The sequence below is a fragment of the Elgaria multicarinata genome, chromosome 8, assembly GCF_023053635.1.
Source record: "Elgaria multicarinata webbii isolate HBS135686 ecotype San Diego chromosome 8, rElgMul1.1.pri, whole genome shotgun sequence".
Lineage (NCBI taxonomy): Eukaryota > Metazoa > Chordata > Lepidosauria > Squamata > Anguidae > Elgaria > Elgaria multicarinata.
In genome coordinates this window covers 60,464,380-60,482,884 of record NC_086178.1, presented here as the reverse complement: position 1 = coordinate 60,482,884, position 18,505 = coordinate 60,464,380, and the positions used below count along the sequence as shown (strand labels likewise).

The window sequence follows — 18,505 nt, the reverse complement described above, 5'->3', positions numbered from 1 at the left end:
TGAAAAGAAAATGTGCTGTTTAGTAAGTTCTTATTTTAAAAAAAATGAACCCAAAGAAATTCTTGCCTAGCCATACTCCTCGATCCATGCTGCAGCATAAAACTAGAAGCATGAGATGTAACACTTCCTGACTGTTAGAACAGTACGACAATGGAATCATTTACCTAGGGAGGTTGTGGGCTCTCCCACACTAGAGGCATTCAAGAGGCAGCTGGACAACCATCTGTCAGGGATGCTTTAGGGTGGATTTCTGCATTGAGCAGGAGATTGGACTCAATGGCCATGTAGGCCCCTTCCAACTCTGCTATTCTATGATTCTATGATTCTATTCCAGTAAGAGACCAGAACCCCTTTACCCAAAACACCACTGCAATGACACAGGAATCCATCCTACAAAGTCTAATAATTATCCCTTTCCTGGATGAATGGGCAGATAGCCAGTGTGTGCTGAAGATCCCAGTGCATGGGAACGGTAAGGACTATATATTCCTCATGAATATACAGATCCCAAAATAATCACAATGCAATTCCAAGTAGGGATGTATGGATTTTGTTAAATCCATTCTGTCTGTGTTTCGCAGATTGGCAGGTGTCTTGCTTTCCATCATCAACAGAATCAGATTTTTTAAGGGTTTTTTTTAAGGGATGCTCCCCAGAGAGGTCCGCCTGGCGCCTACACTGTACTCCTTTTGTCGCCAGCTGAAGACCTTTTTATTCTCCCAGTATTTTAACACTTAATTTTAACTTAAATTTAAATTTTACTGTTTTAAGTCTGTATTTTAATTTTATAACAATTTTGCTGCGTGGTTTTTATTCTGGTTGTGCTTTTTATATTGTATTGTGTATTTGTGCTTTTAACCTGTTGATTGTCTTGCTATGATTTTAATTTTTGTGAACCGCCCAGAGAGCTTCGGCTATTGGGCAGTATAGAAATGTAATAAATAAATAAATAAATAAATTTTGTTCCACTTGTGCAAGTGCGCACTGGCACTGATTAACACTAAAGTAAGTTAATGCCACAAGTCCACAGATTCTTCCTTACTTGGAAAAACCTAGTCCATTGCAGAATCCAGAGGTCAGATTCATAGAAATCTAAACTTATTTGAATCCATTGAAGATTTCTCCAACATTCCAAGTGGCATAAAAGTGAGCCTTTCATGACCAATGTGCTTTACTCTCATATAAATGAGGACAACTTCTTCTATTGCTTAGACACTGACCATTTCTACACCAGCCTGGTGTAGCGGGAGGGAGGGGGGAGGATCTCAAGATATCCTGATTGCGAGATGCTCCGTTTAGTTCACATGTGGCCGCAACATCCCAGGAGGAAGGAGGGTGTTGTGTCTGCCATTTTTTTAAAAAAAAATCTTTAAGGGGATGAGCACACATGCGCTTCAACTAGATGTAAAGGTGTTTTATTTATTTATTTTAAAAAACCACCCCGCTCCCCCCACCCCCGATCCTTCCTGGCCCAGTTGATTCCCTCTACTGATCCCCACTACTCGCGGGGAGGAGAGAAGAAGCCAGGGCGGGCGGCCACACTTCTCGCGGTCTCAGGATGATCCCGAGACCACAGAAAGAATAGGATTTTCCCAGGGAGTGCTTATCCCTGAGAAAACCCGTTCTCATCCCTCCTTCCTCCCAGGAGTCCCTGTGCATCATTTGGATGCACAGGGATTCGGACATGACCAGCACGCATTTTCGGGCTGGTGTAGAAATGGCCATTGTCTATCCATTCCATTGTCTATCCATTTTATCCAGAGCCATGTAGAAGGCAAGTCAGATATTAACACATGGATCGCTGAAGGTTTGCTTACCCCCACTAGTTTTCTTTTCACACATAATGAAAAGGAGACCAGGCAGGCACCAACACTAGGGCCTCAGCCAGACCTACGGGTCTACCGCGATGCAGGGGTGAGGATCTCATGATATTTTCATGGTGAGATCTCTCCCTCTGTTTACAAACCACGTGCGATGGCCTCGGAGGAACAGGACGTCGCACCTGCCATTTTTAAAAAAACAAAATCAAAAAACACAAGGAGCACACGAGTGCTCATGCACTGAAAGGTAAGTGTTTTTTTAAAATTATTATTATTATTATTATTATTATTATTATTATTATTATTATTATTATTATTATTTCCCCACTCCCCCACCCCACCCCTGATTGGTGCATTGCTCCTGAGGAGCTCTGCGCCCCATGCGCAGTTCCCATCTCCTCATGAGTAACCACAAGGAGTCAAGACCAACTGTGATGGTGGGCCACACATTCTGCGGTCTCAGGATCATCCTGGGACTGCAGAAAAAACGCGCCTAAAGGGTAGAATGATATCCCGGGGAAAGGGAGGGATCATCCCTCCCTGCTCCTGGGATCCCCTGTGTGTCATGTGGGTGCACAGGGATGATCCCAGGATGATCCCCTGGATATCACCCCATCTAATTATGGCCTAGGCTGCTTCCAGTGCCTCCTGAAAACAACTCTGTTCCAGGAAGACGTCCTCTACTGACCAACCAGTGTATTTTTTTGGTCCATTGTTTTAAATTGAGCAATTTTAATTTTTTGTTTTCAATCTTCTTTCTTTTTTACTATTTTATTCCTATACACACTGCTTCAGGAATCTATTTTAGATATGGAGTGGTATATAAATATTGTAAATAAATAAAATCATACAACAGTAGTGAATGATCCACATTATTTCTGGTTAATCTTCCTACCTTCCCTTTGATTACACAACCCATGTTTGTCCTTATGCAGTCTGGATAAACACTGCAATGTTTCCCTTCCTGCTTATCACCATACCTCGCTTCCTTCTCTACCATCAGGACCAGATGGGGATCCTATCAACCACATCAAAATTGTTGAGCTCTAAGTGAATAATATGTAGGTGGGAAGGAAGGAAGTTGCCAAAAGCCACACAATTAGTCTTGTAGCAGAGCAGAGATTTGACCTAAGGTCCCACAGGTTAAGCCCTGACACTCTGACCTCTAGACTACACTGGCTTGCAGACACCTTAAGTAATGCGATGTGTTGAAGTTCTTTGAGGTTCCAGTCAGAACAGTGCAGGGAAGAAAAGAGCAGGGGCTACCTTTGGTCCCTTACATCATTCATCGCTGATTTGCTTTGGGGTCCTGCAAATACTCATGCTTTCGTCTCAACATGGAAAATAGTGGCAGACATGGTTGCTATTACCAGAGTGATTACTCATAGCCCACTGAAAGTCAGTTTATGATAGATGTTTCTCCTTCTGAAATTTGTTACGGATCCCTGAGTCTCAATCCATCCTGTAGTTTAGATCAAGCTACAATAACTCATATGGAATAGAGTTGCACCAGATGCTGCTTTGCTTGGTTTCTCATGCAAATCATCAGTCAGCAGAATGATTGTGAAATGAAAAACGTACTTCAGAATATGCTTTTCTGATTAGAGCTCCTTAACAGAGGTGGGGAAATCTCAGAGTAACATCCACTCTGGCTCCCTGCTATAAATAGAAAATACAATTGTGCAGGAGGAAACCTCTAGCCACGTAGCAGTTTGCATGCATCAGGAAGCTTCCAAGACTGGCAATCTTGGCAATAATTAAGCACAGATTCTCGAGAGTTTTTTTTTTTAAAAAAAAAAACAGGTCTCTGCCACATGATCCATAAAGGAGAAACTCACAGAGACTTTAAATACAAAAATTGAAAGCCAGCAACAGTTACACCGGCATAAGCTGCACTGAACTCAACTGGACTTCCTTGTGTGCAAATGTCAGGAAATGCAGCATCCATGATGTTACTATTGAGTTAGTTCTGTCTGCAGCAAAGAGCGGGCAATGGTGACTACATGCACCAACCATGCTTCTGCGGATGGAACAATACTTCGTGATCAACACAAGGCCCTTTTGAAACAGTAGCCTGTTTCAAATTCCTCCCTCCTCTCTAACTTGAAAGGCAGTAGCTCTCGCGTCCTGTATGCAATTTCCCATTCCATAGCATTGGCTGCAGCACGGATGAGGAAATGTTCAGTGTAATGACATCAGGAGGCTAAGTGGTAATAATGAAAGGGGAGGGTGGAATTTGACTATAAGCTGCCATTTTCAGCAGCATCCCCATATTTCTAATAATGGGTTGTTCTGCCCAAGAATAAAAGGGATGACATCAAGGCAAAATACAATTTGCAATCAGAAGTTCTTAATGTCTCCTCTGAGGTCTGTTTGTCCCTCACAGTCCCCTAGATTCAGTGTAATTTGAGTCAGATACTTTAATTGATTTTTCCACTAATCAGAATTTAATGTTTTCCTTTGGATGAGTCTTCACTATTATCGGTAGGATACAAATGCATGTATTTTATTCTGACAATATAATTTTAAAGAATTAAGAACATTTCATGGCTGTATATAAAGATTTTCTCTGTTTTATTATGCATAGGGATCAGGGGGAGCTAGGGGTGGCGACAGCCGACAGAAAGCTCTGGCGTGGGCTGGTCCATGAAGTCACGAAGAGTCGAAAACGACTGAACGAATAAACAGCAACAAGGGATCATTACAATTTATATATTTTGCAAAATCGCCTGCCTACATGTTGTTAAAGGCATCTAATGGCAATATGCATTCCATAATATATCAATATACATTCTCAAATATTGGTACAATATTAATTTAGCAACCAGATTAGGTCATTTCAGATCATTGTAATTTGAGCATAATTGATCAATCCTCCTCCAATCAAATGCCTCATAACTTGATGGAGCTCACATCTAAGTCCCGTGATGCTGTTTGTTTGTTTGTTTGTTTGTTTTAAAAGGACAATATACAGCCTACAACCATAAACAAGGACTCATACAGAATCACTGTTCCATTTTTTCCACTTTTAATGTAAAGTTAAATTGCTTATTTCTCAAAAAGAAATTAAGAAAAGATTTAATTATCAAAGCCAATGATTCACCTGATCTAGTCACTTTTCCCTGACTGTAGCTATTATAAGAGCCACGTAGCACAATGAATCATCCAAGCATCTCTTTAAAGGCAAGGATGTAAGGGAAAGGGAAAGAATCCACATCATTAAGGGGGGGAATGGTCAAAGAAATCTATTTTTATTTAAAAATAATAATAATTAACAGCTGAAATCCATGTGCTTTATGCTCTAATTGAGTTCTGAGTTTTGCTTTTCACCCAGGTACATGAAGCTTATATAACTGGCTTTCCAATAGTTGCATAATTCTTATTTAACAACTGAATAGAGACGTTTGGGGGGTTCAGAGAAACCTGATAGGTAATTCCTGCTGTAGTTCTACAGGATAGCTGAGACATAATTATCCTTCTGTCTAGTAAATCAATTAGGAAGGATTGATGCAACACTTTTCTCTTGCTTTTGCTAACCACTACTTCTTTACTCCTCTTCTGAGAACTAATGAGCAGAGAGTGGCAGCCACAGGGCTCAGAGCAATCAGGAGACAGGGTCTTTTCCTCCCAGAGCGAACCCAAGCTTGAGGACAAACTAATACATGGCATTAAGAGAGAAACATCAGGGTTCCAATCCAAACTATCTGTGAAACAAGCAGAAGGCTGGTCTACACATGAGCTACTGTGTGAAAACATATGCATCCACAGAACAGATGCACTCATTCAGATAAACTGAAACTCAATCCAGACAAGACTGAGGGCTCATCTACCCCAAGTAGCATATTCCACTATGAAAGCGGTATATAAGAGGCAGGAGCCACACTACTGCTTTATTGTGGTACTGAAGTGTACTGCAGGATCTACACTACTGCTTTATAGTGGTACTGAAGTGCACTGACAACTGTTGGGGCAGATGACATATCTACACCAAGCAGGATATAACACTATAAAAGTGGTATGAAATTGGTTTGGTATATGGAGTGTGTCATGGGCCCCAACAGTTGTCAGCACACTTCAATACTGCTATAAAGAAGTAGTGTGACTCCTGCCTTTTATATACCGCTTTCATACCACTTTCATAGTGGAATGTCCTGCTTAGTGTAGATGAGCCCTGATATGCTGTTAGTGGGTGCTCAACCTGTTTTGGATGGGGTTGTACTCCTCCAGAAGGAGCAGGTTCTTTGTCACTTGAGGCTCAAGTAGCCTCAGTGGCATGGAATGCCTTTTGCCAACTTTGGTTGGTGGCCAAGTTCTGACCCTATCTGGACAGGGATAACCTGGCTTCAGTTGTCTATGTTCTGGTAACCTCCAAGTTAGATTACTGCAATGCACTTTATGTGGGGCTGCCTTTGAAGATGGTTTGGAAGCTGCAGCTTGTGATCCTGCAGTTATTTGAATACGGAATCTTCCTTGCTCTGAATATTTCACCTAGAGACATGTAAAAGCACCCCAAACACCAGTCTGCCTTACAAAATCATATCTCATTATGTCTTTACCATAGTGTCTATGTAATAATTTAAAGTAGTGCTGACCCATTGTTATGAACGTTTGCACTCATGCAAAATGAGCTCATCTTTTTAGCAACTTCTTGCTGTCAGAGAGGGGAGGGGGAAGATCCAGTTGTCATGATAAGGGACTTGATGAAAATGTTCAGTCCTTCCAAAATGGCAACTTGCAATGAAAACTGAACATTTCAAGAATTCAACACAACACTACCTTAAGTGTGCAATCCTATGCATGTTTAAACAGAAAAAAATGTCCTATAACTCCCAGCCAATCCCCAGCCAGCCATACTGGAGTTGTAGGACTTTTTCTATCTAAATATGCCTAAAATTGTGCCTTAAATCAATCATTAGATCTTACTTGCTACCATTTGCAACATGTCATCAATGAAGAAACCTATGCTGCCCTCTAACAGTTTTCTTCTAGGTGATCAGAGATAGTGGACAAAAGCCTGTTTTCAATGGTATCTGCTTGACTAAAGCTCACACAAACACAATATTTAAGAGGCCCAGTATGTAAAAACAACCAAACAAATGAAAAAGAATCAGGTACTACATTAGATTATTTATTTATTTATTTATTTATTTATTGGGGGGAAATACTAATAAGATGTCATTCAGTATTAATGTCTGGACTGCCCAACCTCAGAGCTGCTTTAATATTTCTGACTATAGTGCACTCTTCAGTGGAAGAAGATACCAAAATTAATTAGCAAATGTATACAGTTATTGACATCTTACAGGGAACCTTACAAAATTAAACTAAACAGATGTCTGTAGTAAAACCCTCATTGGGGCGATGGGTGGGGGAGAACTCAAGGGACAGGCAAGAGGAAAAAGTTGTGATGGCTCTTAAGCAACTTACTCTTGTAATCTCTTTCAAATTCTGGTGAAGAGGCTGAAACTATGGGGGAACAGCAAGGATTGTGAATGAAATCCAAAGGTTAAAGCTCAGCCATTAATATGAGCAAATCCAATTACAAGAGAACATCACAATCCGGATTACTGAGCTTCTGAACTGGTTCTTTGGTCTGCTTGTTCAGCTCAGTTCAACAAAGATAAATTATTTGACAGTCACTTATTTTCCCCAATGACAGTGTGATGTTTTCTTTAGAGATGGACACACTCTCCCCATTTCACCTCAGGAAGCCTTAGCCAGGGTTGATCCGTTGGTTCATCACCCAATTAGAGCCCCATTTCACCCCAACTAAGAACTTTTTATGTGGGAAAAACATGCTTTTCATAATGTCAAGCTTCCATTTAACAAATAAAATTTCAGTATTCAAAAATTTCTGTTCAAATCACAACAAACACAGTGGTGGCTCATGCCCCCTATCTCCAAAGTAGGGTGGCCAGGTATTCTCGTGGCATATTTTTCCTAATATACACATTTTGGGAACCAAATCTTCCTAATATAATACATTTTTATGTTTGTTCCCCTAACATTTGCATTTCTGTTTGCTTTTTTTTTAATTGGAGAACTTTATTGCACAATATGGACAAGTGCAAATTTTGAAGGATAACTGAGTTTTGAGACACATAGTGTTTCAAAAGGGCAAAATTAGGTCAATTCACATTAAAATATGAACTGGATAAATTTCTCCCCCATCCCTATGCAGAACATGATCACCCTTTGCATGCTTCAACGGTCCTAAAAATAATTGCTCTTGGGCTAACTAGAGCTACAAGCACAAAAAGATACTTAAAGGGAATAAGCGGCAACTTCCCACAGGCAGCTGGACTAAACAGGCCTTTGGTCTGATCCAACATGGCTCTTCTCATGCTCTTAACTTAATAAAGTTTATCATTCCTTCAGAGAAGGTATCCCTAATAGTTTGAGAAAGTGGAGCTGGGCTGAACTTTTCGCGTGCCAAAATTCAGCCCAAATTCGTTTTTGTTTTTTTGTTGCTGTTTTTTGTTTTGTTTTGTCAGCTGAATAGAGAATGAGAGTTAGGGACATGATTTCTTTTTGGGGTGGGGGGAGAATGTACTAAAGCTCTTCAGTGCACCTTCAGACTGGCAGCTGCTTTTTAAGATTTCCCAGAATTCCGTGTTCTGAGGGGTGTGTGGGAGACAGAAGCTGCCCCCAAAAGAGCCTAACAGCAAAACTAAGGGGTTAAGCTCACACTCTATTATTTCTTTAATTCCTTTTATGATATTCTGTTAACAATGTAGTGTATCTTTACACATCCAGGAGATTAACAGCAAGGATCTGCAATGAGGACTTAGGTAACATCAAGCTGTGTGAAGGACTCCCTAACTGGGAGGATAGCATGTAAGCTTCTTGTTTTACTCCCCTGTGGCAGACTCACACACACCTGGCTCAAACCTCTGGATCAGAAATAAAGTATTATCATCATCATCATCATCATCATCATCATCATCATCATCATCATCATTATTTCTCCTTGCCTGGTTGCCAAAAGGTGACCTCCACTGGTCAGCATTAAGCAGTCTGAAGCCTCCAAGGTCCAAGGGTCATTCCCATCCCATTTCCCGTGAGCTAGTAGACAATGACCAAGACAATGACAAAGTGTTCACCAGGATAGCCTATACACATATTTATCCCTCTTGGCCCACACTACCAGCCTGTTGTAGTCTTAGTGAAGTCAGCCAAATTGATAATCACCCCAGACAAAGTAATAGCAATGCAGAGTTGGGGGTGAAAAAGAGGGTTCCTCCCCCAAATTCCTACTCAGGTCCAAAGTGCACAATTGGTAATCCTGCAAAATTCAGGAATAGGTCAATGGAATACCATGCTGGATTCAGTGAGGGCCAGATCAGCCTTATAAAGGTGCTCTGTGCCCCTACCTGATTGGCCATAGACCCATGGCTTATGGTGGGGGTCTCATAGTCCTTCTTCTTCCCACAGGAAGAGCAATCTCACACCTCCCCACTGCTGCAAGCCAGGGTGAATAACTTTTCATTAATAGAATGGGTGTGGCTTCTGAAATCAAATTGAAAGGCATGTAAGAAAATGACATTGCATTGCTATTATTTCTTTAGTGAATAAGCTTAGAGCTGTGTTAGTACCTATATTTTTCTCCTTTTAACACCTCTTATCATCTATATATTTTATTTATTTATTGCACTTATATCCCACCTTTTTTCCTTCAAGGAACCCAAGGCAGCATACATAATCCTCCTCCTTTCATTTTTATTCTCACAACAACAACCCTGTGAGGTAGATTGGGCTGAGAGTCTGTGACTGGCCCAGAGTCACCCAGTAAGCTTTCATGGCTGAGTGGGGACTAGAACCTGGATCTCTGGAATCCAAGTCCAACACTCTAACCACTACACCACACTGGCTTTCCACACTGCACTAGCTCTCCAATTTATATACAATTTAGTGAGGCCAGTAGATTACATAACTTCAACTAGATTAGCATATGTCTTAATGGGATCTGCAAATGACAATCCTGGTGTGTCCATTACTTAAAAATTGGGCCCTTGCTGAAGTCCTCCATGCCTGCTCCTTCACATGATTTGCCTGAATAAGGTCTGGACAAATCATGAAAGGGGTTAGCAGGGTAGAACTCTCATCAAAGAAGGCTGTCTGGCAGCAGAGTGCTGATTCCAGGGTAAGCCCTTACATATTTAAGGGACTCAATTTTGGGAGGGATGGCGCTTGGAACATAATGGCCAGTTTTCAGAACTGGGAGGAGTGCATTTCTGAACATATACACAAAGGGCAGAATCGAATGAGGCGCTTACACCTCTGCCAATTTTCTTACACCCTCGTAATTCCATTGCACATGCAGCCCTCCACCATTTGTGCAACGTCGACTGAGCACATTTGGGGCAAACCGAAATGAGCAGAAACTCGTTTCTGGAAGGAGGGAAGTTGGCAGTGTTCATATGAGGGAACTCTTCTGACCTGTCTCCATCCAGAAATGAACCTTTCTATTTGTTTTGCAGCTTCCTCTAGGAAGTGCTGTATCTCCTTTGTGTAAGCAGTGGATCCTGTTCGCATGGTGGAACTGGCAGGACCCACCAGTTGCATCAGGGAATTGGCAGGATAGAAGGGAATCGGTGGATTCTGCCCAGAATTTCAAGTTTCAGCACCACCACTAATTATCTTCCTTTCTATGAAGAAAACAGCTGAAATCATATGGCCACAAAAGATACTCCAGTTACAGACTGAAACAGAAGCTGATGTGATTTTATTCAAGAATGCCAATCGCCAAGAATTTAGCCTGAGAAATTTAGAAAGAAAAAGATTCCTCATAGATGTAATAGGACAAACTGTAACTATGGCAATGCACCTGCCTGAAGATCCCTGGCAGAAAAATAAACATCAATCTTGAACCTGGTGACCGACAAGAGATAGAAAAATAATAGTAAAAATACTAACAGCAAAATACACCTTCAGACTGATATAGCAGAAAACCAAAATGGCACTTTGAAAATGATCAAATGTAATAGTTTCCAAGCTATTCCCTCACGCAGCGCTGATGCTACCATTTAGTCATCTACTACGGCCATCTGTCTATGACAACACAAGACAGATAAAAGCATCTGTTCAATACTAGAAATGTGAATCAACATGATTACTTTACATCAAAAAAGAGAAAAAAGAAAAATACTAACAAGTGACACTGGTTTCTCCCTTGGTAAATCAGCAGCAGCTAATAGTATATCACATGGGAAAGCACGGAACGGTGGTATCACTCTCCTTACTACACATTCTAAGTACAAACTTGCCCCACACTCCATGCATATTCATATTTGTGACTCTGAACTCTCAACTTTTTGTATGTGGCTAAAACATCAGCTTTGGCATCTGTATTTCAGCCATAGCAGTTAAAATTGAGAGTCAGGAAGATTCCACGTTTAGCTATTATTTTGAACTTACAGTACCTTTCTGCACACCGTCACCTAGAAAAGAATTGTGGCCCTATTCTTTATGGTCAGACTGGTTCCGAACCAGCATAAGGCCAAGCTCAAAAGGTATTCATCATCAGGGATGTGGTACCAAATTCTATCAGAACACAAAAACTATTATGATATCTTCAGGTACATTACATATGAGGCCTAAGTTCGTTTATGCTCAAATTGGTCTGTACTCTATAATAGCTTCCCCCCAACCTGGTGCCCTCCAGATGTTTTTGACTTCAACTCCTATCAGACCCAGCTGGGACATTATATTGCCTAGAAATGTTTGTGCCAAACTAAAAGAAAAGAAGAAAACAAACCTTTCATTTTCCAGAGCATTTTGTGTTCTGGATATGGAGTTGGAATTTTCACACATGTAAGTAAAGCTTTTTTTTTTTTTTTTTACTTAATTACCTGTTCAAAAACAGTTTCCTTACCTTCCTTTTATTAGTAGGACTGACATAAAGGTAACTTAGAACTGTCTTCAATCCAACCTTGTCATTTAGCTTTTCGTAAGTAGTCCCATAATCTGTGGACCTGAAATAAACAGAAAATACATTTAGTTACTGTCCTGTTCATATCCATTTCATATTGATTGCTGTTGGACCTAGAATACCCAGACTAGACGGGCCATGGGTCTGACCCCATACAGGAGATTTCTTTCTGTAAACCAATAGTTTAACTTAAGGTGACTCTGAATCTGTGTGACTAAATGTAGCCTTCAGATTGTGAAAAGTAAAGTCTAAGCACAGCGTCATACATTATCCATCTTTGTGATCTCATTCAGGCAGGCAGTTTTCCTTCCCCTCCTGAAGCTCCCAAAAGAACAAAGGTGACAAGGCACTCCATGCAGGCAAGGCTGGCCCAGGAATTTTGCTACCTCAGGTAGCACCCCCACACCTCATTTCCACATATACCTCATCCACTCTGCATGAGGGCAGCAAGTAGGCCAACATTCATTTCATTCATTTCATTCATTGCATTTTTATACTGCCCAATAGCTGAAGCTCTCTGGGTGGTTTACAAAAATTAGAACTACAACAATATTTAACAATATAAAACTATAACATCACAATAATATTCAAATATATACTAAATACAAGTGTACAGCAAAACAAACCAGATAAGAACAGCATTTCTCCCCTAGAAGCAGCACCTCCCAACGTTCAGCTCCAGCGTTGCTTTTAAAGTCTCCAGGTGGGGGTGGGGAGGAGCAGATGGAATAGCTCACCCTTGATGGTCCAGCATTTCTCCCCCAGAAGCAGCACCTCCCAAGCTCCAGCGTTGCTTTTAAAGTCTCCAGGTGGGGGGGGGAGGGGAGCAGATGAAATAGCTCACCCTTGATGGTCCAGCATTTCTCCCCCAGCGTTTCTCCCCCAGAACATGGCACATGCAACCTTGTCTTCCAACACCTTGTTGCCATGCCCCAGCATCTGCCACCTGAGATGGCTGCTTCACTTACTTAATGATAAGGCCTACCCTGCATGCAGGGGCGTTTTGCACAATATTATAATTTCTGGGCTCTTCCCTGTCTGAAAAGTGAGGGACAGATAGTATGTATCTGATCAGTGCACATCTAGGACTCCATGTGGATTGCCTATCTCATGTGTTATTTTAGGTATGTGGGGGAGGGTATGCCTGTTCCTCCCCTGTACAAGTGAGAGTGATGCAAGTAACACCTCAATTGGGTTTAAGATTTGGAGGTCTGTTACAGACAGAAAAATGCTCACAAACAACTTGAAGTAATGATTTGTACTTCCTTCCCTTTCCATATGACATCAGGTTCTACAGGATTTCACTTTCCATATGATTCTCAATTTAAATAAATTGTTAGAAGTTTGTATGAATGATAACATGAGACTTATGCACAGAATTGTGCACACACTCACATTCGACACTTGCATACTTCATTTTTTGCATTGCTGCTGTTTTTATCTTGGTTGTGCTTTTATATTGTATTTTATATTATGGTTTTATACTGTTGTCTTGTTTTGAATTGTCTTAAATTGTCTTAGATTTGTAAACCGCCCAGAGAGCTTCGGCTATTGCATGGTATAGAAATGCAATAAATAAAGAAATTCTTAGGTGCAGTCATAATGAGCAGGGAGTATAACTTAAAACAGGTATAGGAGATGGATCCAAGATAAAATCAAGACGAAGCAGAGGCAACAATGACAGCATATAGTCAAGGATAAAAATTCATCTCTGGTTATCAGCCAAATTGGCATCTCCAGTGTACTAAGATTAAAGTAACTGCTTCAGTGCCAGGCATTATTTTTCTGCCTGAGAAGAGAGGTATCGGTTCCTATGCTTGCAAAGCCTGAAAGATGCAACAGATGATCTGGAGGTGGCGTTCCCCATTTATGACTGGCAGGAAATGAAGTTCTATCTCCAATGGCTTTCTCCCCTATACTTTCTCTTGCTTGTTTCTTCTTTGTGACTGCTAAGAGGGGACATGTTTGCTCTTATTAAAAAATGAATAAATATGTGAGTGTTGCTAATGTCAGACAGTTGCATCTGAAGAACATACTGTCTTAATATTCTTCACTGTCCTCACATCCATTGCGGCAAGAAACAAAACGACCTATTGCCAAATATTTCTTTCCCCAAATTCCCATGACTACAAAGGATTTTTTTTCCAGGCACGACTATTCCAAAAGGATTTGTTAGCCATTAGCAACTATTGTCTAAACAATGTTATAATGATACATGAATGTGCTACTTAACGTGCCTGGGTCAACTAGGGATGGTTGGACATTCACCATGCCACCACTGCTGTCTACCCTTGGTGCTGCACCATACAAGCTTATTTTGAGGCTCAGCAAGCATTCGATGATGACACTAGCCCATCCACCCTCTTCTGGATCCTCCATTGTGCACAACAGTGGTGTGCATAACAATGGAGGCTTCAGAACGTATTATGTTTACCCATTGCACAAAAGGTGGCTGTAAAGGCCCAATTTACATGAGAGCAAACATGCAACTGGAGCATTCATGCCTTTACTGTTGCATAAATTGGGTCTTCATGACTACCATTTATGCAAGAGGGGAAATGCGCAATTTCCTGAGCCACCATTGTTATGCACAATGGAATTTTCAAGTGAGCGCAAATATCTGCCAGGATCTTATCAGGTTGAGTGGGCACTTGAACCGTGGGCCCATGAACATGCTGTGGGTGCTCGACTGGGTCCGGGGGGGGGGGGGGTACAGACACAGGCAAGTTCAGTGGACACCCAGACCAAGTCAGACACCTGTGACATCCCTAGGGTCAACTATTCTGTAATATATGCACACACACACACACACACAAACTATACTCCAGGAACATCTGTTGGCATACTATACCATCACAATCCTCTGATTCCAGCCTTTTTGCCAGTTCCAAGTTGACTTCACGTTCCTGAACATTTTTGCTAACTACTTGCCGCATTAGAAATGTATAATTTCAACATGCATTACTTGTTGAGGGAAAGGAAAAGTTACACCCAGTATTTGGAGTAGATTACAAGGTCAATTGATTGTGGAATGCATAAAATGGGAGGTATAAATCTATCACTGACCGCCACTGTGATATCATGTCCTTTGCCAATTGCTGCAATTGGCTTTTAATCTTAAAATGGGCCAAGGCAACTTGAGAAACCACAGATTTAAGAGCATTTGGTCAGGATCCAAATTCTGTACCCATCTATCTTGGTACTGAGAGCAGGCTTATTGCTGACAAGTGACCTCCCCTTAAAGTAGAGCTTGGAATTAGAGTTCCTTGACATATAAAGCTGAACACTGGTAATGTGGGAGCAATTAAATCCATAGTAGGAGACATCCAATAGTTGCAGATTCATAGGGTCAGGCAGCTCTTAATAGATGAATATCCCTAAATGCTTTGTAATGGAAATAGCATGAGCACTAACATAGCTTTTTGACCTAACCCCACTAGCAGGGCTTAAGCTCTCAAGAATCCAGATTCATATTATCCAACAGAAAAGATATGTAGGGATTCATTGGATGGTGTGAGGGGGGAAACATGGACAGTGGTAGTAATTGCTAATTTTAGGACTGAGCTGAAAAGGGTGATGAATTTTGCATGCACAGAAATTGCCTAGCATGCAAACCATTTTGCCCAGTTGATTGGAAATCCTATAAAATGGGGTGAACACATTTTCTCATTCAGAGTGAGGGCAAGAATTGTCCTCCTTCTGATTTGTCTTAATGACATCATCTAGGTTGTGCATTCATTTTAAAAATGAACACACACCTATTCATTTTATGTTATTTGTGTTTCGATGTAAAATGAATATGAACACAAAAACAATTGTGGGCCCATTAATTTTTCATGTGAGGGAATAGTACAATATCTGCAAAACATGTTATTTGTATAGAAAATACCTAAACTACAGGCACTGGAAGGCCGGGTAGGTATCTATAGATGGAAAACTGAACATGAATGTAAAAAGAAAGAAAGTGTAATTAAATGAAAGTTAAAAAAAATACACACAACTAAAACTGAAATTATAATTAAATGCAAGTGGCTTTAAAAAATAAACATGAAAACGAAAAATGAAATAAAATAAATTTCCATTGCACACTCCTTTCATCAACATGCTTGCTATGCGATCCTAAGGAAGTTAACCTTATTTAGCTCCTCCTTGTGAATAGTGCTAAAGGATTTGCCCAGAAAAATGGCAAGCTAGAGTGAATGGACATGAAAAAGTTAGAGTTTGGCAAACTTTTGGATATTTGTGGGAACCCCATTTTTGCACCAAAAATCATAATCCAGCACACAAAAATTTGGCACAGAGCTACTGATTTCACTGGGCTTTCAAACAGAATGCAATTAATAAGATAAACATTTGATAGTTTCTATTTCCCTACCTGTTATGCCCAGGTCTTCTGAAACTACATCATACATGCAACAATACAGGCTGCTTACCCCTAATGATCCCCATTCATTATCTGGTTGACTTTCATTTTTCCTCTGAAGGAAAAAAGTAGAATGGAAATACGGTTCTTAGTAGCTTTAATCCCACAGAGATCTTTTGTATTTGAATGGTGGACATTTCCAAACTTTCAAAAATGGCCCATGAGGAAGCCATTGAAGAACTGAGCATTATACTATCCTCTTTCGCCTTAACATGCCTCAATATTTGACCGCTCAGATTCTTAGTGGGGGGGGGGGTTATGACATGGAAATGGCATTTATCAGCAAGACTGAGACACAGACTGTCTTCATTTTACTGACATTAACAGCCATTTGGTCAAAGCATGGCCACCTGAAGCAATTTGAAGGTTTCCAGGATGAAAGTGAGTGAGTGAGTGAGTGAGAATTTCAGTGTGACAGAGAACTGTCTCCCAGCCAGAATCTGGGGACAAGAGCAGCCTTAAAGGTGCCTCTGAGGGAGGAAACAAGCAAATGAACAAACAAGTGAACAAAAAACTAAGGGGAAAAACAGGTTTTTCAACACAGGTAATAGGATGTGGAAAAGAAATTGGACAAAAACTTTGCTAATAAGCAGAAGGCAAGGACTAATGAGAAACATAAATACTGGAGGAAGAAAATACACCAAAACCCCAACATTTTTTTTTTTTAAAAAATGAGTGATGTGTCCTGCCTATCATCTGGTCATTAGGATTGATGAGCCTCTTTAAACTACATGACATTCCTATGCATGTAATGTTTGTTTGTTATTTTTTCCTCCGTGATTTGTTTTCAGTTCTGTTTTCTTAAATTCACAATTTAAAAAAAGCAAAAAGAAATGGTTCAGTGGTTTGGAATTTGTAATGTTGGAGGGTGGCTTTATGTATTTAATAGAATGTAATTCCATTTCTTTGAATGTACAGATCTGAATGAATGTATCTGTATTTTGCCCATGGAGTTGTGCTATATATCATTTGGTGTTTATGTAAGCATCGTGTGTGTGGGTGGGTGTGTTTTAAAAAATTGTTATGTTACAGGCAGCCCCTGAAGGAGGAGATCTGTTCACCAAAATATTGGGCAAGCACACAATCAAACAGACACTCTTGTGACTCTTTTCTTATTGAAGTCTCTCCCATTACCATGTAGCAGCAAAATCACAAGGGACAAGAAAATTTCCTGTTTGATTCAATTGTCTGACAATCTACTTTAACCACAATGCACCTGCTCCCAACTGTAGGAGAGATGGCCCTACAGATCATTTACACACCATGAGCATGTCAGCAAGCCCATCTATAACTTAGAGCAAATGGTATTTATGGAACTCAGGCATATGCCTGTAGTTATGAGGCAAGGGCTCCCCACAAATCCTACAGTCAAACAGACCTGAGGCAGCACCTTAATATATTTCAATGATGCACTGTGATCTCCAGAAATGAAGAGGAATGTGGGGAAGACCTAGAAATGCACAGGAGGGAAGAGAGAGAGAGAGAGAGAGAGACCATGGAGGAACAACTGGGAAACATAAGGTCAAACGCCATAATTCTAAGAGTCTGAGCTTTTATGCCAGCATTTTATACCTTTGTTTTGTTTTGTCTTCTTTTATTCTTTTTTGTGATAGATCATTTTTAAATTGTAGTTTTATTAATTTTATTGTAAGTCATTTTGAGAGAGTCCTATGAATAAAAAAAATAGAACTCACATGATTATCTGTTGATCATTTTGGAGAGGCTGTGGCTATGGTCCCTGTCGTCCACTCAGCCAGCCAAGGGAGAGCCACTTCCCTCTGGCGCAATTCCAAGCCAGTGAGGGGCTGGTGTGACTATTCCAACCACAGGCCCAGAGCCATTCCATAGATCTTTCCCACCTGATCAGCACCCCCTAAGCATTCTCCCTTTCCTTCTATTATCTGTCCTTGCCAAGCTATCAAAGTCCTTAGCAAACTGTACATTGGATGGAGAATAATGGGGTGCACAACTTGTTGCTCTCCTGATGATTTGGACTATAACTTCTATCGTCCCTAACCATCAGGCTGTACTGTTTTCTGACCTTCTACTTTTTGTTTTCCTAGCAGATGCTTGGAGATGCTCTAACAATTAAACAGAAAGGGTACTCCAGTTGCATTAATCTCCTTCTACTGTTCACCTTTCCCATTTATAGCTGATTTAAGGTGTAACCTGGTAACTTTCAGGAGTTGTTAATTGAAGCTCTTAGATGACTCCTCTGATAGAAAGGTTAAGGTCGGCTTTCGTAAGAATGACACCATGGTATGTCTGCAATACCTGGTTGGCTGGGAGACCTGCAAAGAAATGGGGTGACACTCTTCTTGTCTCTCAGCA

The 18,505-nt window shown here is 40.7% G+C and overlaps 1 protein-coding gene across 1 annotated transcript in view; it reads right to left on the bottom strand.

Moving 5' to 3' along the window:
* SORCS3 (sortilin related VPS10 domain containing receptor 3) overlaps window positions 1-18,505 on the bottom strand; it is a 526,629-nt gene that overhangs the window by 276,833 nt on the left and 231,291 nt on the right. Inside the window, exon 3 of the mRNA XM_063133247.1 lies at window positions 11,695-11,794. Coding sequence (XP_062989317.1) covers window positions 11,695-11,794 — 100 coding nt within the window. The remainder of the gene's footprint in view (window positions 1-11,694; window positions 11,795-18,505) is intronic.